The sequence below is a fragment of the Talpa occidentalis genome, unplaced genomic scaffold (genome assembly GCF_014898055.3).
Source record: "Talpa occidentalis isolate TD23 unplaced genomic scaffold, MPIMG_talOcc4v2.1 talOcc4.13, whole genome shotgun sequence".
NCBI lineage: Eukaryota > Metazoa > Chordata > Mammalia > Eulipotyphla > Talpidae > Talpa > Talpa occidentalis.
This window is the reverse complement of record NW_023601322.1, coordinates 1,030,404-1,042,786: the sequence shown is the minus strand read 5'-3', so window position 1 is coordinate 1,042,786 and position 12,383 is coordinate 1,030,404. Positions and strand designations below refer to the sequence as shown.

Genomic DNA, 12,383 nt, shown 5'->3' with positions numbered 1-12,383 from the left:
TACCCACTCATGTCCCCAACAGACGGGTGGATGCCAGGCCCCCAGGAGCCTCCCTGGGCATCACCCTGGCCACCCGCTGCGGTCTTATTGCCGGTCCTTGGCAGGTCCTATTGCCGGTCCTTGGCAGGTGCCCTCCCCAGCGGGCCACCTCCTGGGGGCGAGGCCAGCATGGCAGCAGCGGTCCAGAGGAGAGGGGCGGGCGTGCGCTTCAGCAGTGCTGGGGCTGTGGGCTCACCTGCCCCCGCAGCGGGGCAGCCACGCTGTGCTAGAGGGGCCCACGGCCTTCCCCTGGCAGTGCCGGCACTAAGAAATCGTGAGCATCTCACTTTGTGCTGCCAGCAGAGCCTCCTCACGTGCTCCCTGCTGACTCCGCTGCCTCGTCCTGCTGCTCCCAGGGCCCCCGGTGGAGAGCGCCAGTATCTGCTAGAACCTGCCAGGACCGGTCCATGCGTTTGTCCCCAGCACGGACAACTGTGGAAGGCTAGCGGCCCGCCCTGCTCTTCACAGTCATGAGCACTTCCTGCCCTCTCTGCCCTGCCCTCGCCGTGCCTTCCAGCTCCCATCCCCGGGGCCTCGGGCTCAACTGAGTCATCCCCTGCTCCCCTTCTCCTTTGGAAACTGACTTCTAAGGAGTGCAGAGGGCATAGCTGGTGTCCTCAGGGGCCTTCCCGCACCCAGAAGGGCCCGCAGCCTCATGTGCCTCTGGAGCCACAACCCTGCTGGCCCTACTGAGGCGTCTCTGCGACCTCACCCCTGGCTCTGGCTTCTCCTGCCTGGTCTGCGCACTTCACCCAGCTCTGCCCTGGGTCTCCGCTCGGTGGCTTGCCCACGCAGTCTCTGAGTGCCCTCCGGAGACGGCCCTTCCCGCCGTGGCCACCTGCAGCCTGCCCTGCCTCTGGCCCACACCTCCACCCAGGAGCCTTCCTGAGTGGCCTGCCCTCAGCCCCAAGGGGCACAGGCTCCCTGGGCACCTGCACCAACTGGCATGGACACTGGGCCAGGAGCTGGTGGGGTTGGCGGGGAGGACGAGCGAGGAGGCCACAGTGTGCAGCGGCGGCTACACGCTGACTGCACGGTGAGCGCGTGGGCTTTAAAGTTGCCTTTTCAATAGCAACCCTTGCTGGTGCCACACACCTCGAATGCACCCCGCAGTCCCGGGGACACCCCTGCTCATCGCACCCCATGCCCACCGGGCAGCCGCTGCTGTCCCGGCTCTGTCTTGCGGAAGCTCTGGACATGCAGCCACTGCCCTGCAGCGGGGCCGTGCGGAGCTCCTGGACTCCTCCTCCCTCTTGACACCCGATCCTGTGATATGCCAGCGTGGCGCTCCGCCTGGCCGACAGGGGACACTCAGGCTGGTCACGTTTCTTCACTGGCAAGAGCCGCGGCTGCCGCGGCCACGGGCAGATGGGGCGCCGCGAGGCTGTCGTTCGCGCGCAGATGGAGCCGTGCCCGCCGGCGGTGTCGGGTGCCACGGTGTGGACCTGTGAAGGCCGTTTTAAGGATTGGTTTTAAAATAATTTGAGGCTTAGCAGAATGTTGCAGAAATAACACAAAGCATTCGCAGCGCGGGGCTCGTCCAGATCCCCCACGTGTTAACATTGAGCTCTGTTTGCTTTCTCGACCGATCTCCCCGCGTGCCCGCGTGTGCCGGGCGCCGCGGCCCCTCGGGAGCGCACTGGCTCCTGACACCGGCGTGGGGACCCATCTCGGCCTTCCTGGGTTTCCCGTCCAGGTCCCCACTGCGCTTGATGACAGAGGAGCAGACCTTTGCGCCTGCTTTCGAGATCCGGTACTCGCCCGCCCTGGCGGCCCCAGGCGGTGCGCTGGACGCTGTTGCCGCCTTGGGGTTCCATCCACCCCGGCTCCCCCTGCTCGCGCTCAGCTCCCCCCAAAGAGCTGTGCTCCCCCACCCCCTGAGAGTTTGAGGACCACCGCGTCGCGTGAGCTCATGGGGCGCGCGTTATGCCTTTCTAAGTTGAGTTGAAGGGAGACGTGTTGTGCGGTCACATAGCCACTGCGGAGAGAGCGCCCCGCGGGTGTGGCCAAGCGTGTGCTGGCCGGTGATGTCCGCAGCGGTGTGGCACGTGCCTTCACGCTGGCACTGTGGGAAGTAGCCGTCTTAGCCTCTCAAATTATAAACTAAATCCACAGGAGTTTATGGACCCGGTTTTATTCTTCTGTTCCTACCTGGGCACCCGCCGTGGGAACCGGCCGCGTCCCTGCCACAGTCACTGTCTCTGTCACCACGCGGGCCGGCTGTCCCCCCGGCCGCGCCCTCCGCGGCGGCCAGCCCTGACAGGCAGGAGGCCCGTCCTCTCGCCTGGCGCTTCTTGGAAATGGAGTTGTCACACCTTATTTCTTGGGAACGTTTTATACACACGCTGCTTCGACATTGTCCGCTGAAGCTCCGAAGACGCTGGTTCTGAAGAACCCGCCCCAGTGTTTGTGTAGAAGAGGCTTCACCGGGAGGAGCCGGTGTCTGACTTGGGCTTTGTGTCCAAGAATGGGTGTGCTGCCCTTGGGGAGGCTGTTTCTCTGTCACATTTTGGTGTTTTAAGACTTTCTTCAAGGTGATTTGTGGACATGAAGGGTGTTGATTTCATGTATTGAAATGTGAACCTCTTTTCTGAATTTTAGTTTTATTTCAGCCGTATGAGTGATATCATTTGAAAATAGTGATTTTACCTTTTTCCTTGTAGTTTATAGCATATTTTTTTTTTTTTTTTTTTTTTTTTTTTTTTAAAGATTTATTATTTATTTATTTGTTTGTTTGTTTATACATACAAGCACTGGGCACAGTCAGAAGCGCGGGAAGGCGAGAGAATTCACCAGAGCGGGGAGCAGAGCAGGCAGAAGGACCGAAGTACACCGCTGAGGGAGCAGCAGGAGAGGTCTGCGCGCCATGTGGACCTCCCCCGGTGGCCAGGGAGCAGCCGGGGATCGAACTGGCGCCGCAGAGGCTGCGGGCAGCTTCGCAACCCAGCGCTCAACCGCTGCGCCACCGGGGAGGCCCTATAGCATATATTTTTTATTAGCTAATTTCATTGGCTCGTGTCTCTAAAGCTGTGAATTAATATCAGTGATAATGAACTTTTCCATGGCTTTAATCAGGGTTGCTTTTAATATTTACCTGTGCAGCCAAATGTTATATTCAGCTAGGGTTTATTCACTTCCTCCTGCATCTAGGTATTTTTTAAAATATTTAGATGTTGGAGTCTGTCAGCCAGTGCCTTTCATCGTGATGGTGATGTGAGTGTGTTTGAAGAGAAGAGCCGTCCGGGCCGTGAGGGGACGCAAGGGTTCTCCTGGCCCCTCTGTTGCAGAGTCCGAGATCTGGGCCCAGTTTCGCGTCGTGATGTTGCCTGGCCGGGCGAGCTTGCGCACCCCGGCTCGGGCAGCGTCTGGACCCGGCCTGTGACCTCCGCTGGGCCTACTCCCAGGAGTAACTAGAAGTTGGCGGCAGCTTTGCATTGCCTCAGCTTACGTAACTGAAGATGCGTTTTCAGTTTTTTTTACCTCTGGGAAAAGAATCAGATTTTTGGGTTTGATTTTTAGCTAATAGATATTCGGCTTCTTTCACCTTTTACACCTTCCTGTGTTTACTTGTGGTTGCAAGTCTTTCAGGGAATGATTGCGCTTCTCTGAATAGTTTTTACCCGTTAGCTTTAAGCAGTGTCTCCTCCCTGCTTTCAAAGCTGTTTCCTGCTCAACCCCCCCCCCCACTTCTGCCTGTTCCTCTCTGACCTGACCCCACTGGCTCACTATTTTCTTTTTATTCTTATATGTAACTTTTTATTCTTATATGTAACTTCACTTTTCTTATGTTAATAAATTTTTCAAATAAAATTACATTCTGGAAAATACATTTTCTCTCCTTGTGGATTCTCTTTAATGAGAATTCTTTGTGTGTTTTTTTTTTTTAAGATTTATTTTATTTATTTTTGCATACAAGAGCTGGGGTGCAGGCCAGAGGTGCAGAGGGGTTGAGAGGATCCACCAGAGACAGTGGGGAGCAGAACAGGCAGACTGACTGAAACACACTGCTGAGGGGAGCAGCGGGGAGACAGGAGAGGTCTGCTGCGCCCAGTGGGTCAGTTCCCTGGCCAGGGATCGAACTTGTGCTGCAGTGGCTGGCGGTAGCTTGACAGCCCTGGGACTTTAACCCCTGTGCCACCAGGAAGACCCAGAGAATTCATTGTATTTACAGGTACCAGTGAGGAGGGCATAAGAGATATTCTTTTTCTCTAACAAAACTGTGTCTATATAGACATAGTTAAATAGTTAAAATTTTCTGATAAATTTCATTAACATGGTCAAACTTTTTTGATCCCAAGTGGATTCCTTACTTGAATTTTTACCTGTTCAATTACTATACATACTTAATTTAGTTTCAGATAAGTAAGTCTAGTAAACATTTTTTAAAGTGATTCTGCTGTGTTTAAAAAAACTTTTAGAAGTAACTTTACTTGTTATATAGTCCCATAGATTCTGCTTCTTATTCCTCTTCTGATGGGAATGGTTTAACCGTGATTCAGAGCTGATGATAACATTTAGAGTCACAAAGGCCACCGTCTTTATCTCGGCCTGCCCTGCCCTTGGCAGTGCACTATTTCTCTGACCTCACTGCTCGTCCAGCCCCTTGCAGGGCGTCACCGCTGGCTGCGCCGGCTCCCCGCACATGCACCATCCACTGGCCCCGCAGCAGCCGGCTCGCTTGCCCCAGCCTGCCTCGGCCCTCCCCATGCTCAGGCGGCCTGGCTCCTGGGGCCTGTGCCGCCCGCCCGCCCCCACTGCTTCCCCGTCGCCGCTGCGTGTCTGCTGCTGCTATGCGTTTCTGTGGTCATCAGTGTGGCTGCGGGCTGGTCCGACCCTGGACAGCTGTGCAGGGGCCTTGGTGTCTGCACTTGGAAAGTCTCCGGGCCAAGCTGGACTATTCTTTGTCTTGGTGTTGCCCCAGGTTCAATCCGAGAGGAGAACGGGGTGCGGTGGCACGTGTGTCCCTACTGCAGCAAGGAGTTCCGCAAGCCCAGCGACCTAGTGCGCCACATCCGCATCCACACCCACGAGCGGCCCTTCAAGTGCCCACAGTGCTTCCGGGCCTTCGCCGTGAAGAGCACCCTGACTGCCCACATCAAGACCCACACGGGCATCAAGGCCTTCAAGTGCCAGCACTGCATGAAGAGCTTCTCCACTGCGGGCAGCCTCAAGGTGCACATCCGCCTGCACACAGGTACGCTTGCACGCAGGTACACCTGCATACCTGCCTGCACACAGGTACGCCTGCACGCAGGTACACCCTGCCGGGCCGGCCCCTTTCCGCAACACCGCAAGGGCTGGCTTCCCTGTCGTGCCCGGGATGTCCAGCTGCTCAGGCCCTGATGTCGGGGGTCGCATCCCCACCTTCGTGGCCCTCAGATACCCGCAGCTTGGTCTGGGGCCCGCAGCTGGCCACTCAGACTGATTTTCTGTCTTTTCACACGTATCCATTGAGGGCCTTCTGCAGGTCGGCTGCAGATCTGCCCTGGTAAAGGGAGCCCTGGTGCCTGACCTCACGGGCCGGGTAGCCATGTCATGAGGGTCACTCACGAGCACTGGCTGGGAGGGAGCACGGGTGCCGTGCGGACGGGGCCAGAAGGTGTCCTGGCTAGTGGGGCCTTGTATGGGGGCCCATCCCTGCAATCTGTGCAGGCCCAGGGCTGGAGGGCTGGGCTGGGCAGGCGGCGGTGGGTACACAGCTACCCTGAGGGGGGCCCTTTGTGCCGAGGCCTGAGGCCGGGCGCCACCTTGTGCCGCCTGCACCTTTTGGATGCCTCATGGTCAGTGCCGGGAGCCCCGGCCAGGCTCCACCTTGTTGATGACAGCTTGGCCCAGGTGCGGTTCTCAGCTGCTGGCGTCCACGTCATCACAGCATAGGTCAGGGTGATGCAGCTCATGCCACTGCTGAAAGTGGGGAATATCTTTTATCACCTCCAAAGGAAACCTCCTGCCCATGAGCAGTGACTTAGCCTCGGGGTTCCTAGGCCACAGCTGATCTGTGGTTTAATTTAGTGCATTTTGTTAGACGTCCTTCTTTGGAATCCATGTTTTCATTAACCTATAATAAATTGCAAGTGAAGGAAACGTCCCCCAGGAAGGGAAGTGGAGGTGGAGCCTCGTGCAGAGGGTGCCACTGCCCTCATCAGAGGCGGTGACCCTGCCATGCGGGCCGCAGGCTCACCTCTGCCCCTCGGAGGTGGGAGTAGGGGGCACAGGTTGGGGGGGCACACGCGCACCCCTTGAAGCCTCACACTGGGCTGTTTTTAGGGACTGCTGGTGGTTTGGTTATCCTTATGTTACGCTTCAAGGCTGTCTCCTAAAAATCGTAAATATCCTTTTCAACTTATAATGCCGTATTACGTGCCTGACCAGCTCTTCCACACTCTGTGTGCACACAAGGGGATAGCTGATTGATAGCATCTGTGAGGTGAGAAGCGTGAGAGGGCAGGTATTTGGCTATTCAAATAAATATTGAAATGGCAGCATTGTATGCCAGGTTTGATAGGAAGGTGTCTTTTCTGGAAATAATTCTGCATTTTCTTTCATTTTTATTAGGAGTCAGACCCTTCGCTTGTCCCCACTGTGACAAAAAGTTCCGAACCTCAGGCCACAGGAAGACTCACATCGCTTCCCACTTCAAACACACGGAGCTGCGGAAGATGCGGCACCAGCGCAAGCCCGCCAAGGTCCGCGCGGGCAAGGCCAGCGTCCCGGTCCCCGACATCCCCTTGCAGGAGCCGATTCTCATCACCGACGTAGGTAAGACGTCTTCCCTGCGGCGCCACCGAGGGCTGCTCGGCCTCCGGCCCCCCCGGCTCAGCGGGCTCAGCACTGCGTTGGTAAAGCGTCTTTTACTTTCTTGCGGGCCAGTTAGTTCTGCAGTCAAAACTAAAACCCTAAAGCTCTGTCAGACAGAAAAACGGTGCGTAAGTGAAGGTGTGAGCGTATCAAGCCTACTGAAGGGAAATTTCTGCCTCCGTGGAACTGTCAGAGGCGACGGGCCTCACTTCGGGGCTCACAGCCCTTTGTCCCCCTCAGCTCAGCCTCCCCCCACGGTGCTGATAGGTGCTATGTGGGCTGCTGAGGAAACTGGTGGCCTTTAAATTCTTTGTACGTTGAGGGTCCTGTTATCATCAAGCCGAATTTCAGTTATGTTAACTAGAGAGAAAATACCGCTTGAGAATTTTCTGGAAAGTCATTTTTTTTTTTTAAAGGTTGATTGATTTATTTATACAAGCACTGGGTACAGTCAGAAGCGTGGGAGGGTGAGAGAATCCACCAGAGCCAGAGCGGGGAGCAGAACAGGCAGAAGGACCGAAGGACACTGCTGAGGGGAGCAGCGGGCACAGCAGGACTGGTCTGTCGCACCATGTGGGACCCTCGTTGGAGGCTGGGGATCGAACCGGCTCTGCAGAGGCTGCGGGCAGCTTCGCAACCCAGCGCTCAACCGCTGCGCCACCAGGGGAGGCCCGGAAAGTCATTTTTATAAGTGCTTAAATAAAATTTAAGAAACTTCATTAAATTCTGTTAGAATTTACATTTTTATGTAGTGCTTGTATTTCACCATTGTCTTAAATGCAAGAAATGTAGTCTGTCTAAATGTCAAGCAAAATGCAGTATACTGTAAATTCAGTTTAAGTGCTATAAAGGGAGACATTTTGAGTTAATATAAATCATAGTCCACTAGTAATTATGAACCTTTACGTTTCTAGGAGCATAGCATCAAAGTACATGAACCAAAGCAATAAGAAGAAGGGAAGAGTCACCTGTGTAGGGAGGTGTTGTCAGGCAGGTCTTACTGTGAACCACACAGTAAAACAAGAGGATTGAAGCATGCATATATGAAAACACTGATTTGCTAACTAACAGCCTCACAGATTCTTTCACTTTAAAACACACACACCCTTTCAAATGTCCATGAAGGGAAGTTGATCACATTGTAGGTATAGGAAAATTTCAAATTCTCAGAACAGTCTTTGATTGCTTTTATTAGTTAGATGAAAACATAATAGAAAATAGCCATGTAATATTTAATTATATGGGAAAAAAAGACCCAAAACTGCAATTATATACCACAAATGGGAACATTGTATAAACAAATTAGATGGACCAGAGTGTTCATCAGAAAAGCTAAAGCTCCTAACGAGTATATCTTAACAAAGCATGAAAGAATGAAAATAAGTGCATAGGTTAAAAGCTCAAAAATGAAAAGAAAGCAGAAAAGACTAGGTATAACATAACTTTACAAGACACAATTCCCGGCCTCCAGGTGGCGCAGGCAGTTGAGCGCGGTGCTGTGAAGCTGTCTGCAGGCTCTGCAGCGTCGGTTCGATTCCCAGCCAGCCAGGGAGATACCCCAGGGCGCGGCAGACCTCTCCTGTCCCCGCTGCTCCCCTCAGCAGTGGATTTCAGTACATCCGCCTGCTCTGCTCCCCGCTCTGTCTCTGGTGAGTCCTCTCACCCTCCCGCACATCTGGCCTGTACCCCAGCTCTTGTATGTATAAATAAATCTAAAAAAAAGGATCAATTCCTCTAAACTTAAGTAGTTTTACTTTTTCTAAGTGAACAGTCAAAAAGCAGATTTTAACTACATGGCGCTATGAAGACGGAGATGCATTTTCCCCAAACCATGGCAGATAAAGCTTTTTCTTCTGTTATTATCGAAGGAATTTTAGGAAGATCCAGGACATTTGTAGTTTGTTGTTGCTGTGTATTAACTAAAATTTAGTCATGCCTTTCTTTAGGAATTGTGGTTTCCTTCGACAACAGCAGCACACCGTGGAAAGCCCTGATGTCTAGTAGGAAGGGCTGCCTGCGGCCAGGACCCAAGGGCTTTTAGTTGTGTTCCTTTTACTGTAGGTTTTTTGCCTTCCAAGATTGTAACCTTGTAATTAGTCTAACTCTTTAACAGAACTTTTGGGTGCAAAATATTATAGATGAAAAATATAGCATTTTTAAAATGAGGCTGTTTTTTGCTTCCTAAAAGGCTGGAAGTGGGGATCTATCCCCCCGCGCCCCCCCTGTTGCGTAAGACCCAGAGCCAGCTGGGCCTCTGCTGCGCAGCCGGGCGCCTCCCTGAGACTGTTGCCCCTCTGCGGACTCAGGCTGCGCTTTGTGGCAACGTTGTGGCGATGGGCAGCAGCGGGGGTGTCTGGCCTGGAGGGCGGAGCTCGCGGCCGGCGCCTTGGAAACCGCGGAGGAGGGGCTGGCGAGATGCTGGCATCTGTGTAAACTGTTACAGACCAGGCGGGCGGCCCTCAGGTCTGCACACAGCAGCCTCCTTTGTCAGAGTTCGCCGGACTCGATGGTCCCCTTGGGATTTACTGTGCAAGGTCTTTAGTTTTTCTTTCATGGTTTTCTGAATGACTTGAGGAGAGGTCAGTGGGCGTGCAGCTTGCTCGTGTGGGTTGGCAAGGGATGGGGTCAAGCGGTTGGGCGCCTGGGGCCTGGGCCGGGTGGGGGAGGGGCAGACAGGAGCTGGCAGTCCAGGGCAGCAGCTTGACCAGAGACGTCTGTTGCAGAAAAGAAACTCCGTGAGGTTGTGTCTGATGGACAGTTGTGTATTGCGGCGCGTGGGTCCAGAGCCCCGGGGCAGGGGTGGGAGGGACGGCAGCAGGGGGCTGGCTGCGGGCTTCCTGGCTGCGGGTTTTCTGCAGAGGCAGGGGCGGGAGGGGTTTCTAAGATGCGCTGGACTCTGCTGTCAGGACTGGGGCTGCCAGTGCTCCTGCTAGTGGCCGCGGTAACGGGGCTCAGTGGGGTGCGACCTGAGATGTGTTGAAGCCACTCAGGTCCCCGCAGATGAGCTGAGTGTCTGCACTGCAGCGCTCAAGGGAGAAGCTCACCACCCCATTGGGTGGCTGACTTCCGAGCGGCGGCCGCCCCGGGGACCGTGCTCCCCTGTGGCTGGAGGTGCAGGGGCCGTGCTTCGTCTCACTCGTCGTCCGGTCCCCGGGGCGGCAGAGGCCACCCTGAGGGCCGTGCTTCCTGAGAGCCGCCCAGTGCTCATTCTCTACAGGCCTGGCTCTTACAGAATTCAACTAAGCGCTGAAATTATTTCATCTTCCCATGTTTTCCTCCTTGTTTTTGTTTTTTTTTTTTTAGTAGAGGCATGTTTTATTTATTTATTTTATTTGTTTGTTTGTTTTGTTTTTACATGCACTGGGTACAGTCAGAAGCACGGGAGGGTGAGAGAATTCACCAGAGCCAGAGTGGGGAGCAGAGCAGGCAGAAGGACTGAAGTACACTGCTGAGGGGAGCAGCGGGCGGCAGGAGAGGTCTGCACGCCATGTGGGACCCTCCTCCGGTGGCCGGGGAGCAGCCGGGGATCGAACCGGCGCCGCAGAGGCCGCGGGCAGCTTCGCAACCCAGCGCTCAAACGCTGCGCCACCGGGGAGGCCCTCCTCCTTGTTTTTTTATGTACATTTTGTCAGTAAAGCACATAAAATTAATTCCTACTGTTATACATTTGTACAGTTCATTTGAGTGGTGGGAAGATTGTTTAAACACTTTTACTGGTGTTTCAGAAGCTGCCACAGTCCCTCGCGTGGTCTTCGTACTGAGCAAAGATGGGACTTTAGGTCCCGTTAAGCTAAATTTTGGTTATATGTGTGTAAGTTCCATGTCCGCAGACGCTCGCTTGTAAGTGAATGTAGAAATTCATTAAAAACGGGCTCCAGCTTGCAGGGTAGTCATCGGCGATGCAGGCATTTCTTATGTTGAAAGTCTTTCCTGTCGAACTTCTAAGTATTTCCCAAGGTTCTCTTTCATGGCTGCCAACCCAAAGCAGCGCTTAGCTGCAGCGTCGGGTCGCCCTCGGCTCATCACAGTGCACCCTGGGTGAAGCGGCACCTTTGGACATCTGCCTTTTTTGGTAGCATTGCTGGTGACTTATTCCTGATTTTCTTTTGGTTTTAGGTCTTATCCAGCCTATTCCGAGAAACCAGTTTTTTCAAAGTTATTTTAATAATAATTTTGTAAATGAAGCAGATAGACCGTACAAGTGTTTTTACTGTCATCGCGCATATAAAAAATCTTGCCACCTGAAACAGCACATCAGGTAAGGCCTGCGGCCCCGCCAGGGCAATGTGGGTGCGGGGTGGCCCCGCCACATGGCGACTGGGAGGGCCCCATGAGCGTTGTGGCCCTTTTTGCGTTTTAAATGGAACATTGGACCCGAAATGTTTATTGACAGTTGACATTTTTATTCTGTAGTGTCTTGGGCCAGCTGCTTAGCGCAGAGACCCCCACTGACCCATCTGTCCGCCCCTGCCGTGCCCTTGGCCCGGCCCGCGTGGGGCCTCTGCCTCTAGAGCCCTGCCCTGGGGCTTCCTGGCGTCCTCGCCGGCTCCCAGCCAGCCTGGGCTCGCTGCGGCGGGGCGCGGAGGCCCTCATCCCGGGAGACGGGCGGCGAGGGGCAGCACACACGCAGGGCGGGTCCGACCTCGGTGCCATGGCTGGGAGCTGTGACCTCAGCAGCCAGGCGCCACCTCAGTCAGCCGCTTGCTCCTCCAGGTCCCACACGGGCGAGAAGCCCTTCAAGTGCCCACAGTGCGGCCGGGGCTTCGTCTCCGCGGGGGTGCTGAAGGCGCACCTGCGCACCCACACCGGGCTCAAGTCCTTCAAGTGTCTCATCTGCAACGGCGCCTTCACCACGGGCGGCAGCCTGCGGCGCCACATGGGCATCCACAACGACCTGCGCCCCTACATGTGCCCCTACTGCCAGAAGACCTTCAAGACCTCGCTCAACTGCAAGAAGCACATGAAGACCCACAGGTCGGTGGGACACAGGCGCTGCTCAGTGGAGTGGTAGCTGCACGTGCTGCAGGAGTTGGGGGTCCACGGGAGCCCGCCCCCTCGCAGCATGGCACCCCGCTGCCTGGGGCCACCAGGAGCCGAGGGGCTGGCTGCTCCTTTCAGTGGCCTGGCAGTTGCCCTGTCCCCACCAGGAGGCCAGGGGGGCCGCGCTCTGGTACTGGTGTGGGGAGCCCGAACTCGGCGCCGCGGGGCTGCTGCGGCCGTGCACAGGACCACCTATGAGGGCCACTGCTTGCCCTGGGTGACACTGAGGCCACCGCAGGCCGTGGCTGCTTGGGAGGTGTGTGGCACCAAGGGCCCTGCGTGCTGGAGTCTGCCGCCTCCAGGCCAACCTGCCAGCCCCAGGCAGCATGCGGATGCCCCAGATACCGTCTCGGATGCCCTAGACACCGTCCGTGCTTGCCTTGGGAGCGGCCCAGAGGGCGCTGTGGTGAGGTCGGGAAACCCTCCGGCTGGCAGGGCCTGGGTGACGCTCCAGGGCTTTGCTCTTGCTCTCTCCTCTCAGCCAGCGTAGACCTGGGTGGAGGAGA

The 12,383-nt window shown here is 55.4% G+C and overlaps 1 protein-coding gene across 4 annotated transcripts in view; it reads left to right on the top strand.

Moving 5' to 3' along the window:
- The window catches only part of ZNF236 (zinc finger protein 236), a 55,848-nt gene that overhangs the window by 23,098 nt on the left and 20,367 nt on the right, over positions 1 to 12,383 (top strand). For all 4 annotated transcript variants that reach the window (XM_054693985.1, XM_054693986.1, XM_037508393.2 and 1 more), the window contains 4 exons: positions 4,961 to 5,233; positions 6,595 to 6,798; positions 10,954 to 11,095; positions 11,551 to 11,811. In XM_054693985.1, coding sequence (XP_054549960.1) covers positions 4,961 to 5,233; positions 6,595 to 6,798; positions 10,954 to 11,095; positions 11,551 to 11,811 — 880 coding nt within the window. The remainder of the gene's footprint in view (positions 1 to 4,960; positions 5,234 to 6,594; positions 6,799 to 10,953; positions 11,096 to 11,550; positions 11,812 to 12,383) is intronic.